Genomic DNA, 18,091 nt, shown 5'->3' with positions numbered 1-18,091 from the left:
AAATAATATAGAGATGAAGTAAGGACCTCTCTGTCATTTCCATGCTGAACTTAAGTTTAGTCCTTTGGGCCTAAGATTGAGAATGTTGTCGGAGGAAGAAGCATAGTGCGCACTTGTTAATCTTTTAAATGTTTTTTTATTTAAATAAAATATATTTTGTTGATTTTTTTACAGAGAGGAAGGGAAATGGATAGAGAGTTAGAAACATCGATCAGCTGCCTCCTGCACACTCCCTACTGGGAATATGTCCACAACCAAGGTACTGCCCTTGATCGGAATCGAACCTGCGACACTTGAGTCCACAGGCTGACGCTTTATCCACTGAGCCAAACTGATTAGGGCTAAGTGTTTTTTTTGTTTGTTTGTTTGTTTTTAATTGGAAGAGAAATGATTCAGAGAGAGAGTTTTCTTGCTATTTGTGTATTTCCTGGGAATTGGAATATGAATTGGATATAAAGCCTACCTATTACACTCCTTCAAAGAGAACATACAGATGGCCAATAAACATATGGAAAGATGCTCAACATCACTAAGCATCAGAGAAATGCAAATTAAAACTACCTGTTAGAATGGCTGTCATCAATAAATCAGTAAAGAAATGTTGGCAAGGATGTGGAGAAAAGGGAATATTCATGCATTTTTAATGGGAGAGAAGATTGATGCAGCTACTTTATTTTTTTATTTAAAAAAATATATTTTGTTGATTTTGTACAGAGAGGAAGGGAGAGAGATACAGAGTTAGAAACATCAACGAGAGAGTCATCGATCAGCTGCCTCTTGCACACCCTCTACTGGGGATATGCCCGCAACCAAGGTACATGCGCTTGACTGGAATTGAAGCCGATGCTCGATCCATTGAGCCAAACTAGTTTCTGCTGATGCAGCTACTTTAAAAAACAGTATGGAGAGTATGTACCCAAAGAAACCCAAAACTCTAATTCAAAGCAATTTATGTACTCCTATGTTCATTGTAGTGTTCTTTACAGTAGTCAAGATGTGAAAGCAACCCAAATGCCCATCAATAAACAAGATGATAAGAAAGCTGTGATATACATGTGTACATAATGGAATATTACTCAGCCACAAAAAAGAATGCAATTTTACCACTTGTGGCAGCATGGATGGACCTAGACAGTATTATGCTAAGTGAAATAGTCAGAGAAATACAAATATTGTATGATTTTACTTATATGTGGAATCTAAAGAACAAAGTAAATGAACAAACAAAATTAAAACAGACTCATAGATACAGAGGACTGACTGATGTTTGTCAGATGAGAGGGAAGTTGGGTGGGGTGGAGATGCTGAAAAAAATAAAGGGATTAAGAACTACAAATTATTAATCACAAAATTGTCCTGGGGAAGTACAGTACAGCATAAGGAATATAATCAATATTGCAATAGCTATGTACGGTACCAGATGAATACTTGAAATATCAAGGGGACCACTTTGTATATGATTCTTTTAAAAAAATATATTTTATTGATTTTTTACAGAGAGGAAGAGAGAGGAAGAGAGAGGGATAGAGAGTTAGAAACATCGATGAGAGAGAATCATCCATCAGCTGCCTCTTGCACACCCCCTACTGGGGATGTGCCCGCAACCAAGGTACACGCCCTTGACCAGAATCAAACCTGGGACCTTACAGTCTGCAGGCCAACGCTCTATCCATTGAGCCAAACCGGTTTTGGTATGTATATGATTCTTTAACTACTATGCAGTACACCTAAACTAATATAAAATAATATTGAATATAAACTGTAATTGAAAAAAATAAAACCTACCTATTGAGCTCAGAGGGCTTTTGTAATAATCTGGCAAAGATAAAACACTTTGAAAATGTTATTGCAATTTCTTTAGTATGGCTTTTTTGTTGTACCATTTCTCATCCAAGTATGTAGGCACTTATCCTATAAAAATATATATTTGTTTAATATATTGCTTTCAGCAGGCAGGAATAAAATTCCATAATTTACCTGCAGCATTATGTATGGTATAACATATGCAATCCCAGAGAATATGTTTTTATAAAAGGTTGTTTTGATCTCACCACTTGGCTAAAGAATTATAGACAAAGCTTGCTTCTTTCAGCAGGAATACATTCCTCCTTATAGAATTTGTGTAAGTGGAAGGGAATTTTTTTTTTTTTAACCACTTGCTCACCTTCTTTCATAGCTTCCTCATCCAGCGAGTTCAGTATTTCTCTCCTTCTGTTTTGGTTTCCCGCCAGGGCAAAAGCATAGGCCAACAGCGCCTTGGTGTAGCTGTGGCTTCCACGGCGCCCCTCCTTTGCTGTATTCCAGGCAGACTCCAGGCAGGGTAAGGCCATTTGAACAACAGAGTTCTGTGAAGACAAACAGATGCTGGTGTCAAACTAGGGAGAAAGTAGAGGATAGAACAAGTTCTGAATTGGATATTGCTTGATGTCATTCATGGTTCTCAGCCCAGCCAAGTAGACAGCCAATATCCACTATATTCAAGCTGAGAAACATTTTAAATTTCTTAATTTTATATTTTGGCCTCAAAAAATAAGGCCAGAGAACATTTGTTTTTTTAGGATTAGTTTTGGTACGTAGTCTGAGGGCATTATTGGGCAAGTATAAATTCGCTTTAATGGAGTTGACCAAAGAGCTCATCTAGCTGAGAAATGCCTCATCATTGAGCAAAATGGAAGCTGGACTTGGCTTTTAGTATGGTGGTATTCCAGACATCAGGACTGTAGTTTGCATAGTAGGAAGTGGGACCAAGGTGAGTCTTAACAGTGACTGGAAGACCACTCTCCAGAAGAGCAATAGTGATGTAGACAGAGAGGGTCACTTCGTCTTCTACTCCTCCCTGTAAATGAGAAGAGAGAGGAGAGAGGAGGGAGAGAGAGAGAGAGAGAGAGAGAGAGAGAGAGAGAGAGAAGAGAGAGAGAGAGAGAGAGAGAGAGAGAGAGAGAGAGAGAGAGAGAGAGAGAGAGAGAGAGAGAGAGGAGAGAGAATTTTGATTAATTGTACTTCTAAATTTTAATATATTTTCTGGTCTTTAATGCAAATTGTCTTCAGTAACTTCTCTATCAAGCAAAGTAACACCCTCATGCAAAGTGCCATTTCTTTCTTCTGTGTAATTTTCAAGTTTATAACTCCTTCCTTAATGCCCTTTCACACTACCTAGGACTTCTTCTTTGCAATTTTCCCGTGCCTTCTTTCTCCTATCACTCTTGGAACAATGTTAATATTGATGTATCATGAGGTTCAGCGTAAGTACTCACAGTACTTCACCTTAATGGCATTGTTGAGCAGTGACCCAGAATTTGTGAAACATCCATTCTCCTTCTGCCTCTTGGAGAGCCAGACCAGGGCCTTGGTAATATGTGCTTCATCAATGAAGATGTATCTTTTAGCCTGGGCAAAGGTCTGCAGTACAAAGGCTGTGAGCCTGAAGGGTAAGGAAGAGCAGGGTTCTAAGACCATTTATTTTTATACAGCACCTTAATGCTCTGGTTTGCACACATAGACTCCCACTCTCCCCAATTCAGCCCCATGAGAATCAAAGAGCTATTACTGAGAGTCTGAGAACCTTTTCTGTTAACCTGTTAGCTTTTTTCTATTTTTCTTTGTTTTGCTGTGGCATGTTGTTAGATGTATTACCAAGGATTCTTGCTTCCAAAAGCATTACTTTAGAGATTTAGGTTTCTCCCAGTTTTCTTGGGGTGGTTAAGATATTTGCTCTCACATTCTGGACTTTCTGTATTTATTTATTCCCATTGATTTATTACTTTGTCTTTTGCAACCAATATTCTATTGGGCTGTCTTCTTTTACTGTTCTGTTTTAATAAATATTTTTTCTCTACATCATCCTGCCTCTCCACTACTTTTCAGGGCATTGTCTTCCTCTTGTTTTCTTGTACGGTCATATTTAATTCAGATAGATAGATAGGTGATTAGATGAATGGATGATAGATGGACAGATGCATAGGTGAATTGATGGGTAGGTGGATAAATGAATAGATGGGTAAATAGAAAAATAGATGGATGGATAAATAGATAAATGATAGATAGGTAGATACAGAGGATCATCTAGTAGAATGTGGAAAGTATTCACTGTGAGTAATGGTTGCCATTTTTCTAGCCTATTTCTAGCACCTCAGCACTGTTCAATAATTTATGGGGGCAAATAAGAAGTTTTCTTAGCAACATGAGAAAGAGAGGCTTGGTGTGTTGATATACAAATAATCAACTTCAAATGTTCTCAGTTTTGCCATTTATAAGTTGTTTATACTAGAGTCATTTATTCATTCCCAATGAACATCATTTCCTCTATGAAATGAAGCTAATAGCTTCCACCTCACAGCATTATTGTAAGAATTAAATAGACAAATAAGACAGAGTGGGGCAAAATGAGGTTTATAGTAGTGAATATGCAAAACACAGTTTATGCTGCTATTATTTATTAACTAGAGGCCTGGTGCATGAAATTTGTGCATGAAGGGGTGGTTCCCTAAGCCAAGCCTGCACCACTGCTATTGGAGACCCCTCAGGAGATGTCCAACTGACACAGTCGGACACCCCTCTCACAATCTGGGACCACTGGCTCCTAACCACTCACCTGCCTGCCTGCCTGATTGCCCCTAACCTCTCTGTTTGCCTGCCTGAATGCCCCTAACTGCCTGACTGATTGCCCCTAACTGTTTCTGCCTGCCTGCCTGATTGCCCCTAACTGCCCTGCCCTGCTGGTCTTATTGAGCCCCAACTGCCTCTGCCTGCCTGATCATCCCTAACTGCCCTTCCCTGCCAGTCAATTTGGTTCTGATTAGTTAGTTTCTATGCCAGTCAGCATCAAAAGCTCCGCCTCCTAGGCAGTCATTTGCTCCTCACAGTTGACCCAGATTTGGTTCTGATTGGTCAGTTTCTATCCCAGTCTGCATCAAAAGCTCCACCTCCTAGACATTGGCTTCTCACAGTTGACCCAGATTTGGTTCTGATTGGTCAGTTTCTATGCCAGTCAGTGTCTCTGGACCTATCAATGGGGCCTGGTCAGAAAGGAAGGGCTGATCAGTAGCTCTGGTGGATGCCTGGAGAGAAATGGAGCCATGGCTGTTGGCCAGGCTGGGAGAGAAAGAGAGGCAAGTTCTGATTAACGGCTACCAGAGAGGCTATGGATTAGACCCCGCTTCTCTCTCTGCAGGCCTCTCTTTGAGCCTGATCTGCAGCCCCCTAGGCAGTCAGTCTGGTCGAACCTTAGGTTGTAATGGTTGTTATGACTCTGGCTATTTATTATATAGATTATTGTTTTATTTTCCATATGAACTACTTTTTGTCCAACCCTGTATGAACATGCTTTGACCTCATAGCTGAAACTCAGAAAGATTTTATTTTCTTACCAAGTGTTGCCCTCGTTCTTGCTATACTGATCCCCAAAGGTGCTATAGGAACCATCTTGATGTTTGTAGTTCAGCTGCCTCTGGTAACCTGGAATAAAAGATTCAACTAACTGAAGAAGTATTATAGAAAGGCAGTATATCTCTAGGTGCAGGCTTATGGTATCCAGACTCCCCTGACGTTTGATGGCCTCATGTATAGGATCTGTCATAGTTTTATGGCTATCATCCATATGTCAAAATGCAACATTGTATCAGATGATGGGAAACCTTTAATTTTTATAAAAATCACCATATTAACTTGATATAATATCAGAATAGTGGGGAAAACACTCATTACTAGTAGAGTAACACAGTAAACTTTTCTTTGTCTCACTTACCACTGATGATATAGGCAATGGCCTTAGACTCGATCTCTGAAGTCAACTGCTGGGTTTCATTCAGATAGTTCAAGACATAGATGTTAGGAGCAAAAAGGATCATGTTTTGTTCTCCACAGCCATAGGGCATCCGGAGGAGATTCTGTGTATTTTGCATAGCAGAACCTAGTATGTCACCTGGGAAATGTGAAATTAAATGTCAGAGTTATTTAAGTTCATATGTAGCCAACATTATTAAAGATAAATGATTTTCATATTGAAAGTCAGATATTTTATCATTTGGACAAAGGAACATTTATATTTAGAAAAAGTTTATATAAATAGATACTATGAATAAGTTGATATTTAGAACACAAATCTTATCTAATAAAAGAGTATATGTAAATTGATGGTCACTCCAACACACAAGATGGCTTCCCCCATGTGGTCAGAGATGGCTTCCCCTATGTGGACATAAGATGGCCACCACAAGATGGCCAGCAGGGGAGGACAGTTGGGAGGGACCAGGCCTTCAAGGGAAGGCAGTTGAGGGCAATCAAGCCTGCAGGAGAGGGCAGTGAGGGGTGACCAGGCTGGCAGAGGAGGGAAGTTGGGGGCGACTGAGCCTTCAGGGAAGGGCAGTTGGGGGGGACCCAAGGGAGGGCAGTTATGGGTGACCAGGCCTGCAGGGGAGGGCATTTAGGGGCAATCAGGCTGGCAGGGGAGTAGTTAGGCATCAATCAGGCTGTCAGAGGAGTGTTTAGGGCACATGTGTCAAACACAAGGCCCGCGGGCCAAATCCAGCCCGCCAGGCCTTGCAATGTGGCCCGCACCGCGCTGTCATCACTGCACTCCGCTGTCAGTTTATGACATTGTCAGTTTATGACTGTTCAGTAAACCATTCGGCCCGCGATTTAGGCTGGATTTTAGATTTTGGCCCCTACTCTGATTGAGTTCGACACCCCTAGTTTAGGGGGTGATCAGGCTGGCAGGCTGAAGCAGTTAAAGGCAGTCCTGAAGGCAGGCAGGAGAGCAGTTGAAAGCCAGCAGTCCTGGATTGTGAGAGGGATGTCCGACCACCCATTTAGGCCTGATTGGGTCTAAACGGGTGGTCAGATATCCCTTGAGGGGTCCCAGATTGGAGAGGGTGCAGGCTGGGCTGAGGAACACTCTGCTCCCACCTGTGCATGAATTTCGTGCACTGGGCCTCTAGTATATATTAGATAAAATGTGTGGTGGCAGCTCTTTTGTCACAAGTTCTCTAGATGCACGGTAACTCACCCAAAACTGAGAAAGAGGCTCTGGCAGATTCTTTGACCACATTTGCTGGGAGCTTCAGGGATAATGTCTCAGATATTTCAGTACCTTTGAAAACAAACCATCTATATGAAAGAATGGCATCTGTTATAGTTGTATAATCTAGTGGTTAGCAGTGGTGTTTTAGAGCCATACTGCCTGCGTGATACTGGCCCTGCCACTTACTAGCTATGGATCTTGAGCAAATTACTGAACTTCTTCTTAGTTTAACTTGCTCATGTGATGACTCAGTGAAATAATACATATAAAACACGTGAATTAGAACAGCCTTGGTAACATCTTAAATCTCAATGCATGTGAACTGTTATTATTATTGTTATCACTTAGCAATAGCATTATTATGTCTCCTTGAGGAACCCTGTGTCCAAGGAATAAGAATCTTGACTTATGATGAGATTACCTTTAAAACTCCAGCTTTTCTTGGCACTATACAACTTCCTGAGTCCCTTTCCCTCTCGTTTTTACCACCTTTTGTGTTGCTGTGTGCACAGTAGCTCTCTTAAGGAAGGCTAGGAGCTGACGAGGATCTAGAGTTTCCTGAATTAATTGTATAATTCTCTGATTGTGTTGGTCTTTAATGTTATGCCTTAAATTGGTCCTTCTTAAATTTCAAGAACAGTGTTTTATATACTATGATAATAGATCTAGTTCTAATATGCCAGGATAATTTACAAACCACAACTGTTTTTGAATGCTGTGGTAAAATCCTGATGCAAAGTGAAATTCTTTTTTTTCCTATGGAAAATAAGTTTTTAGTAAGATGAGCAGAAAGTGCCATATTGCTTCATTATTAACTATTTTAGAGAGTATTAACTGTGATTCAGACTTGTCATGACTCTGCTTTCTTTCTATCTAGTTCTGTGGCACTCTACACTTTTACATCCTGCCTCATTAACGAGCAGCCACTGCCTAGGGATACAAAGGCTGAAAGTGAACCAAGCAAGCCCTGGTAGTAGTCTTGTCTGTACCCACAAGCCACATTAACCTGATCTCTTGCGCTCAGAGTTCCTATTTGTAAAATATGTATAAAAAATACTTGGTATTATGCAAAATTGAATGGAGCATTCTGAAAGTTATAGGAGATAATAGGTAAGAAAATGTATTGAAACTTGCAAAATATACCCTCGTGAGGCATTGTTCTGACAATGACTATGAAGATGGACTCTTCTTACCTGAAGTACAGGCCATAGAATTGAGAGTCTTTTCTTGCTCAATACCTTCAGGCTTGGGTGAAAAGGAAAAAATATGGAAGAGAGGGATAAGCATCGAGGTGACTTAAGGACAACCATAGATTGATTACTTTGAAGGGTGGTGTTTTCACTAAATGATGTTTAACATCTTACTTGTTATCAAATTAGTGTAAAACATTGAACAACAAGGGATATTGACTGAGGAGAAAAGGAGAGATACTAAGGGCAGAGAGTCAAATGTAATAGGTAAGAGAAATATGTGAATCTTATAGGAGAGGTAGAGATCAGAAAATGAAAAGGCTCCTAATGATGCTTTAAAAAAGCTATATGCAATAAACCAGCAAATTTACACAGCAAAGTTTCTTATATTATATGCTTTAAGGATAGGAAATTCCATTAGTCTTGTAAGAAGAATTCTGTATGATATTAATTATCCTTTGTTATCTCAAGAATCTCCATACTGTTTTTTGTTTGTTTGTTTGTTTGTTTTTTATTGTTAGGGGCTCAGAAAAATATGTCTAAGTAATACAGACTAACTTACTTCCACCAATAGGGTTTTGATGACTGTGTCTTTCCTCCCAATCTCAGGGACCTCAGCAACCTTATTTCCACAGAGCTCTAGGCTCCTCACTGCCTGGGCACTCACCGAGAAGTTCACATTCCCTAAAACAAAGAATGTAGGAAAAAATGAGTATCCATCTTGACAGTAGTCCAAGCCATCCCTAATTGCTGAAAAGGACTCCCATAGCCTGCAATCATCTCAAAAGACTGCAAGAGGAAAGAAAGGTAAAAACAAAACAAAACAAAACAAAACAAAAAACCCAAGGCTAATGTACACTGAGAAACCAATGCCCAAGTATAGTGATAGTGCGGCCCAGGTATTGTGGAAATAGCAGTAGGGTACCATTGTGGATAGAAAAGAAAAAAAAGAAAAAAAAAGGAAAATAAAAAAGAAAAGAATATGATGTAAGCAGTATTCAGAGATCCATTGTTGATGGGCAAACATTTGGGGGACGGGGGAATGTCACTCACCCAGAGTTTTAGGAGTTATTGCCCAAGACAAGGTTTTGCGCTCATTCACACAGATGCAGTAGGATTCTTTCCCCTTTTCATTTTGGGCTGCCAGGAAGTCTGTAGAGGCTTGCAGTTGCACACTGACCTACCACCCACAAGTGGGGCATAGAGATAAATATTATCAGAATATGGAGAGACATTGAGTCATGGAATTGGGGCCACATGTGAGGTGCTGCGCTCAACTGGCAATTGGAAAAAGACTATGACATTCACATGTGCTTTGAGAAGCATGAAAATGGCAGCGACACAAATCAAGACTGAATATTTGTTAGGAGGAGCTGGCATTTAGATAATATACCTGACATATGTAGATATTGCCTCTGGGAGCAGTACCTGCTGGATCCTACCTGCTGGTTCTTAATTCCTGTGTAGATTTTCTTCCCTCCTCCCTCTCTCTACTTCCTCTAACATATATTACATCTCTATTCTATATAAGACATAGCAAATTTTGAAGGAGAGGATCCCGACCTAGACGATATTGTATTATAAAGGAGATAATCTCTACACAAAACTATGACATAATTTACAAAGAAATAAGCACTACAAGAAAAGTTAAAAGCACGTATTGTGGGAGTTTAGAGATAAAGGCTTGAAGAACAACATCAACAAAATTAAGAAAATTAAATTTTGTGTCAGTGCCAAGAATTTTCCCACCAAAGAGCCTATCTTGTGTCAGGATTTGGCAAGATTCAGGAAATAATAATAATAATAATAATAATAATAATAATAATAATAAAGATATATGGATTGGAGATCTGAGGTTTTAGTACTTGTAGCTCATATATCATTGTTATCTTTCCAATCATGTCCCATCTTGCTTAGCACTATTTATTTGCAGTGCTAGCACATAATTCCAAGAATTATCCATAGTCTTGGGAACAAATCAGGAGCTGAATGACCAAAGTTCTATCTACCCTTTCAATTCACCCTCATTTTTTCTTACCCGGATGCAACTGGAAAGGTAGTTGAGGACAGTGGCCTTGAGTGTGAAGGCCTCTCCACGGACCACAGAGTAAGGCATCGTGAGTTCCACAAAGAAGGGCTGGAAGGCTCGGAGAATGGTGGGAAGAGAGAAACCAAGTCCAGTGTCGTTGGACAGGCAGAAGGCCCCTGCCTTCCACTCAGTGATGGTGTCAGGGACTGTTACTCCTACATCAGCCACGCCTGAGGAGCTGGGGAAGGATGGAAATAGGAAGAACAGAGAGTAAGCAGGCAAAATGTCTTTTTTCCCAAGTGAGAATCGATACGTGTGAAGGGACTGTCAGGAATGAAATCCATTAAAGGGTTCATGTGCGCGTGCACAAGTGGACACTGGATTATGTCCTGGGGATTGAGGTGGGAAAATGAAAGGGACTAAATGACATCTCTTTCCCTTATTTGTCCATGGTCACAGCACACACGCATGTATTTTAAACAGAAATATGTGAGTATGATTCAGTTTGGTCCGTAAGCCATCCTCACTATTGTCCAACCCCATAAAGCATATTTAAGATTCATGATTCAACACATAAAACCATCACACTGATGTAGCCTGACTTCTTTATGTCCAATCTTGTATATGCAAGACTCCTTGGATGGCATGAGGCAGTATAGAAGTTGAATATTTTTAGCTTCCATGTCTATTTTCTGGAAGACTTCGGAAGAATTATTTTAGACTAGCTGTGCTGAGAGACAATTATACAAGGAAGCCCATACAATAAAAGCGTTTTTCTTAGGTCTTGCATGAAAGGGTAAGAAGTTACTACAATTATTTAGAACTTTTCAGAAAGGTTATCTTCAAGATGAAAATGCCGGAGGGAATCACACTGCCTCACCCAGAGCACAAAGAGGAGAGAGAGGTTCCTTACTCCACCACTGCCAGCTCCCAGATCCAGGTCTCGGGGAAATAACTCCGCACCGTTTCGGAGACTGGCTCTGGAACCGGCATACTATTGATATTTCCAGGCATTGCAGCAACTGCACCAACAGGAATATACGGAATCCCTGGAGCTGCAAGACCTAATAAAACAAGAGAAAATAATAATCCAGTTAAGGAAAAAGCATTCGTTTATTTCATGGTGCATGTGTAAGGCTTAGGAGAGCAAGTTTCCCATTTCCCTGCTCCGATTGTCTCCTGAGAGCTGTGGAACTTTGGAGATAACTTGTTGAGTCCACCGTCTTTGAGCAGAGAGGAATGTTTTTTTTTTTTTTTTTTACAGGTAGAAAGTCCATGTATGTGAATGGAGGCTGGAAGTGCAAGATCAGTTGCAGATGATTTTATGGACTGTAGGGGGAAATGGCAGGTTTTCAAGGTCTGAGAGTTCTGTCTCCTGCATAGAAAAGCCGAGCAGAAAAGGCAAAACTCTCTTTAGATCATATGAGTGGTGGCTATATTGGAAATTGTTTGAATCACCACCGGAATGAATAGAATTTAAGAATATCGGTAAGAATATCTGTGTACTATATTGCAGCTTGTAAATTTATTGCTCTCTTGATATCAAGGCTATATTATTACACTTTATTTTATTTATTTTATGGAAATAAGAAATGAAGAATTCAAGATGCCAAAAGAGAGGTATTTCCATTTGGAATAGCTCTATGATCGAGACAAAGAGAATATTACAAACAGGATCGGGTAGGTAAGTTCTCACCTTAGAGCCTTTGAGCGGCAAAATAGTGTAATAGTTAAAACCCAAGTATGCAGTCAAAGTACCTGATTTGATTCCCATTCCCCCATTTACTTATTGGCTGAGCTACTTAACTTTTCTGGGTTCAGTTTTTCCATTTCAAAAATGATGATAACCACAAAAAAGAAATGGTAAAATGTGAGGCGATGGAGTGTTAGCTAGTGCATCAGTGGTAATCGTTTCACAAAAACATATCAAATCAGCACATTGTACACCTTAAACCTACGCAGTGTTATATGTTATTGATATCTCAATAAAGCCAGAAAAGCAAAAAAAGGAGAAAATGGTGATAAAAATACATCCTTACCTTAAAAGATTGCTGTAAGAATTAAGGAAATCTATCTATCATCTATCTTTATTCTATCATCTATCTATCTATCTATCTATCTATCTATCTATCTATCATCTATCTATCATCTATCTACCTATCTATCATCTATCTATCATCATCTATTATCTAATCTATCTATCTTTCACCTCTCTCTTGAAACATAATAACCACTCCATAGGTGTTTTACTGGAGTTGCTTTTTATGAATGCAATACTCTTCTAAATAAGCATTTAATTGGCTCTCTTTCTTTAAGTCTTTGCTAAAATTTTACTCTCTTGGTAAGGCATTCATTGGTCACCCTATTCTCTATTTAAATGTCCCCTTAGAATTTATCACCTTTTAATAAACTATGTAATTTACTTGCTTATTTTGTTTACACTCCCTTTATGCCCATTAAAATGTAACTTTTGTACAATTGAAGATTTCTCTTCTCAATATTTGTTACATATCCACAAAGTAGGTTAGTAAGTATTCAATCAAAATTTACTGAACACATGAATAATAACTTCCATATTTATAACTTACTTCTTACAATTTCAGGCACTAGTCATTTCTATCATTGTCCAACACGATTTTACTACCCTGATTGGATTAACCTTCTGCCTCACTCTCTCTCTCTGAGGCCCTAGATACAGTGTTAAAATTATTTTCTCCATATTTACTGTTCCCTGACATCAAACACTGAAGTTGATTGGTGACATCCCAAACAGTCATGGGAATAAATGGATTTATGTTCTTCAAAATATTTACTTATTTAAAAATATATATTTTATTGATTTTTTTACAGAGAGGAAGAGAGAGGGAAAGAGAATTAGAAATGCCAAAACCGGTTTGGCTCAGTGGATAGAGCATCGGCCTGCGGACTGAAAGGTCCAGGGTTCGATTCCGGTCAAGGGCATGTACCTTGGTTGTGGGCATGTGTGGTTGTGGGCACAGTTGGGAGGGTGGTGTTGCAAGAAACAGCTGATCGATGTTTCTCTCTTTTGTGTATTCATCACATTTTAGAAGTTTTTGTTCATTTGTTTTGTTTTGTTAATTCTCACCTGAGGGTATTTTTTCCATTGATTTTAATCTTCTCTCTTTTTTGGCTTTTTATTTTTTTATTGTTTAAAGTATTACACATAGTAGTACATATATCTCTTTCCCCCCACCCCCATTGACTTTCCCCCAGCATCCTCTACTCATCTGCCCCCCCTTGCATACCCTCATCTCACCCCCACCCCCCAGTGTCTTGTGTCCATTGGTTGTGCTTATATATATGCATACAAGTCCTTCTCCGCTCCCCAACATTCCCCAGCCTTCCTGCTATAATTCAACTGTCTGATACTTTACCAGGGGTCCTCAAACTTTTTAAAGTGGGGGCCAGATCACGGTCCCTCAGAGAGCTGGAGGGCCGGACTATATGAACTACTAATTCCTACTGTAACACCTCGGCTGCGCTCACTGCCCAAAAAACCTGGCGGGCCGGATCAGACTCCTCTGCGGGCCGCATGTGGCCCGCGGGCCGTAGTTTGAAGACCCCTGCACTCCTTTGATTTTTAGAGAGAGTAGAAGGAAGAGAAAAGATAGAGAGAAACACTGATTGGTTGCTTCCCCGCACATGCCCTGATTAGGGCTGGGGATCAAACCTGAAACCGAGGGTATGGGCCTTGACTAAGAATGGAACCTGGAACCTTCAATCCAGGTGCTCTATCCACTGAACCAAACTGGTTAGGGTTAGAAATTATTTTTTTTTGTTATATCATATGCCTGAAGTTTTTTTTTTAATATGTTTTATTGATTTATTTTTTTATTTTTTTTTTACAGAGAGGGAGAGAGAGAGAGAGAGCTAGAAACATCAATGAGAGAGAAACATCGATCAGCTGCCTCCTGCACACCCCCCACCGGGGATGTGCCCGCAACTAAGGTACATGCCCTTGACCAGAATCGAACCTGGGACCTTTCAGTCCATAGGCCAACACTCTATCCACTGAGCCAAACCGGTTTTGGCTGAAGTTCTTTTCTTATCAACTTCCAGAAAATTTCCTTCTCCCTCAAATTTTTATGGTTTAAGCTCAAACTTCTTTCTTGTAATTTTCATGTTTATTTTCTTTTTCCTTAATTTCCCTCATTTATAAAGCATCTTAGTTACCTGACAAAATATTTCCCATTGCTAAGAAACTGTTTGGAATTGGTGCTATTTTTAAAGAAAAATATGGTCCTTTAAGAGTGAGCTGACAGCATTGTTTTCTTTATGATAGAACTGGTTTATAGATAGATATTAATATCACATGATTCAACATGATAGGCTCAATGTCAAAGAACACAGAAAACAAATTTTAGACAGTCAATGTTCTTAATTTGTTTTGGTACATAATATTTATTTTATTGGGATTTTGAAATGCCCTAGAGTGCCTTTAGTCCCATTACTTCAATTTATATAATGAAGGATTTGAGGCGTAGAGGCTTAGAGAAAAGGCGTTACAGGTCCACTTCACACATAGAACCTCAGATTTATAATCCCAAACTCAAAAGATGTTAATCTTTATTAATAGATAGGCCTCAAGGGATCTTTTGGAGAAAGGACTAGCCAGAATACCTTGAGAGAGAGAGAGATGAAAAAGGGTTGGATGAAATAGGCTGCAAGTGGCCTGGGGATTGGACAGACATTTTATGGGGAAATTGAAGGTCCTAGAAAAGGGCTGCTTTACTTGCTGTTTTATTCTGGTGTTTTCTGGCCCTGGATTATGAGATATTTCTGCAGTGTTTAGACTGTTGTTTTTTTCACCACCAAGGCCTTTCTCTTCCTTTCTAGACTTTCACATACAGCATATCTGTGAATGTATTTTCTGATTCTACAATTAGAATTACTCTCTTTTTCCATTATAAATTTTGTTAGAATCTTGAATTTCATGTGATTCTGCACCATAAAGCATCTGACTCATCTAACAAACAATTCCAGTCATTTCAGGCCATGACATTTACCAGCTAAATGATCTCAGCAAGAAGCATCTTATCAGAATCTTTGTTTCTCTGTGTATACATGAAATAAGACTACATTATGTATCTCATTCTACCTTTTCCATTTTTTACAAAGTAATATTGCTGGATGTGACATGAAATTAAAAGAAACTTTTTTACCTCCATATGGTCCAGGGTGAGCTAGTACAAGTGGGTGAGTCATTGGACATGACCTCTGTTTTTGGATTTTTGAGTTGGTGAGCACCTTTAATCCCATACCCTGTAAAAATGATTAGACTGCATGAAATACTTTTTCCTTAGAATTAACTTATTAATTCCAATGATCTTAATGTTATATTAATTCCGTAGACATATACACACTCAAGAAATATAGAATGGTGAAATTACAGTACTTTATGATTTTTTAGAATTGTATAATTGAGCATCTTTTTCAAATAACTAAATATAACTAAGAATATCTCAATGAAATGTCAAGTTAAACAATTTTTAAATATATATATATATATATATATATATATATATATATATATATAGTTTTACTAACATTCAAACTTTCATAAGCTATTACCTTAGTAAGTAGTAAGGAATTTACCTTTAAGAAGTCATACATATCTTCTTCATCATACATTTCTGGGGGGAAATAGAAGCCTCTTGCACTAGTATGAGGAGTATGACAGTTTGCTTGTTCTTCCTCTTCCCGGTCCAAATTTTCAGGGAAATGAGTGAGGTCCTTTACAGGTAGCAGATTATATACCTGTAACAGTGGAGAAATTAAAGACAGAACTCTTACTTGCTCTTGTTTTGAAATATACAGTAAACTGAGAAAAGTATGATAATTACCCCTTTCCTAAATATCTTCATGCTGTTAGTACCTTAGAGAGGTTAAAAATTTTGTGTGTTTTGAACAGTTTTTTGTTTTTTTTTAAGAATTTTACTTTATTTTCTCCATAACCATTTATCCCCATCTATACCTTCTTCCACCTCCTTAACAGTGTTTTTTGTTCTAAAAATGGAAAATCTACTTGGGAAAATAGTTCCATGGAATAATAGAATCTTAAATTATCGAGGATTAATAAAAACTTCCCTGTAAAGTTTAGAAATAAAACTAGACCGATCAAATATGGGAAGGAGATCTAACTTGCTTCTGTGTTGGATGAATAGTCAATGCTCTGAGAAACTTAGGTAAGAATTATTGCCCTCTATAAACTTCTATTTCTATTGAGCTTTGTTCTTGGATAGAACCACACAGGTACATCAATAACTACACATCACCTATACTCAACTAGAACACTGTCTACACAATTGTAAACACAGGAGGATCACTTTTAGGAACAAGAAGGATGACAAAAAAAGAGAACCCAGAACCTACAGGATGAAACTAAGAGGCCTGTATTCTTGGTCTAGACTCTAGAGTAGGGGTGTCGAACTCAATCAGAGAAGGGGCCAAAATCTAAAATCCAGCCTAAATCGCGGGCCGAATGGTTTACTGAACAGTCATAAACTGACAATGTCATAAACTGACAGCGGAGTGCAGTGATGACAGCACTGTGCGGGCCACATTGCAAGGCCTGGCAGGCTGGATTTGGCCCGCGGGCCTTGTGTTTGACATATGTGCTCTAGAGTAAGACTGAGTCATACCAAATAACTTCCAACATTTGCTTGGCTGGATCTCAGAACTGCTATGGACCAATAACTCCTGTGTGCATCTTCCCAACTCCCCATTTTAAGAAACAGGTGCCCTTTGCCCTTTGACAGATGATTGATGACAGTGTTCTTTGAAAGAAGATGTGGTACATATATACCACGGAATTCTACTCAGCCATAAAAAACATGTAATGTTGTTATTTGTGACAACATGGATAGAGCTTGAGAATGTTACACGAAATGAAATAAATCTGGTGAAAAAGAACAAGAACTGTATGATTTCACTCATATCCTATATAATAAAACCCTACTATGCAAATTGACCGAATGGTGGAAGGACCAGTGAAACAACCAGTCACTATGATGTGCACTGACCAGTAGGGGGCAGACACTCAATGCAGGAGCTGCTCCCAGCCCCCAGGCCGTAGGCCAGTCAAGGTTGGTGCCCGTGGGGGCCCCCTGATTGCCCCACCAGTCACCCTACAGATTGGCCTTGATTGCTGACCAGGTCTAGGGACCCTACCTGTACACGAATTTTGTGCACCAGGCCTCTAGTCTTAGATATAAAACAAATAGTAACAAATGAGCAAACAAAACAAACATACAAACGAACAGAAAAATCCAAGACTCATAGATATAGATAACAGAATCATGGTTACCAGAGGGAGGGAGGATGAGAGGAGGAGGAAGAGGGTAAAGGGGTCAATCACAAGGTGACAAAAGGAGACTAGACTTTGGGTAGTGAGCACAAAATAAAGTATACAGATGCCATAATATAAAGGTGTACACCTGAAATTTATATAATGTTATTAGCTAATGTTACCCCAATACATTTAATTTAAAAAGTAGGAAGAGAAAAAAACCAAACATACTTCAGGAGTGTCCATATGTCACTTTTCACCATTGTATGTTGGGTGTGGGGGGTAAATAACTTTGTACACTTTAAGTTAAAGGTCGTTATAACTACAGAAACTGTTCTTGAGGAACTATAAGGAGTATCATATGCACCTAGAACCAAGTTAAATGATGTGGTGCAGTCCTTAAGCTGTTGCTATTTTGGAATGAGAATTTTAGGGAGAAAAGTGAGTATTTTACATGCGGGAAGTTCATGAATCACAGGGAGTCTGAGGGTAGACTGTGAAGAGAGCCTCCCAAATTGTCCCCTGACCCATAATCTCTGCCTTCT

At 39.2% G+C, this 18,091-nt stretch overlaps 1 protein-coding gene and 1 long non-coding RNA gene across 4 annotated transcripts in view; one reads left to right on the top strand and one right to left on the bottom strand.

The window, feature by feature from the left end:
- LOC311620763 (alpha-2-macroglobulin-like) overlaps positions 1 to 18,091 on the bottom strand; it is a 117,714-nt gene that overhangs the window by 75,228 nt on the left and 24,395 nt on the right. The window contains exons 16-28 of one of the 3 annotated variants that reach the window (XM_084880411.1): positions 15,854 to 16,015; positions 15,421 to 15,520; positions 11,151 to 11,301; positions 10,247 to 10,475; positions 9,262 to 9,388; positions 8,771 to 8,892; positions 8,212 to 8,263; positions 7,004 to 7,087; positions 5,744 to 5,920; positions 5,367 to 5,454; positions 3,265 to 3,421; positions 2,762 to 2,836; positions 2,165 to 2,345 (exon numbers count right to left, since the gene is read on the bottom strand). The exons of the other annotated variants lie outside the window; for them this stretch is intronic. Of the exons in view, the coding sequence (XP_084736537.1) occupies positions 2,165 to 2,345; positions 2,762 to 2,836; positions 3,265 to 3,421; positions 5,367 to 5,454; positions 5,744 to 5,920; positions 7,004 to 7,087; positions 8,212 to 8,263; positions 8,771 to 8,892; positions 9,262 to 9,388; positions 10,247 to 10,475; positions 11,151 to 11,301; positions 15,421 to 15,520; positions 15,854 to 16,015 (1,705 nt within the window). The remainder of the gene's footprint in view (positions 1 to 2,164; positions 2,346 to 2,761; positions 2,837 to 3,264; positions 3,422 to 5,366; positions 5,455 to 5,743; positions 5,921 to 7,003; positions 7,088 to 8,211; positions 8,264 to 8,770; positions 8,893 to 9,261; positions 9,389 to 10,246; positions 10,476 to 11,150; positions 11,302 to 15,420; positions 15,521 to 15,853; positions 16,016 to 18,091) is intronic. 3 annotated transcript variants of the gene reach the window in all.
- Positions 1 to 18,091, top strand: part of LOC311620766 — a 107,078-nt gene that overhangs the window by 86,620 nt on the left and 2,367 nt on the right. The window lies entirely within an intron of this gene.

This window comes from Pipistrellus hanaki, assembly GCF_964339955.1.
Source record: "Pipistrellus hanaki genome assembly, chromosome: 3".
Lineage (NCBI taxonomy): Eukaryota > Metazoa > Chordata > Mammalia > Chiroptera > Vespertilionidae > Pipistrellus > Pipistrellus hanaki.
This window is presented reverse-complemented; position numbering and strand designations above follow the sequence as displayed.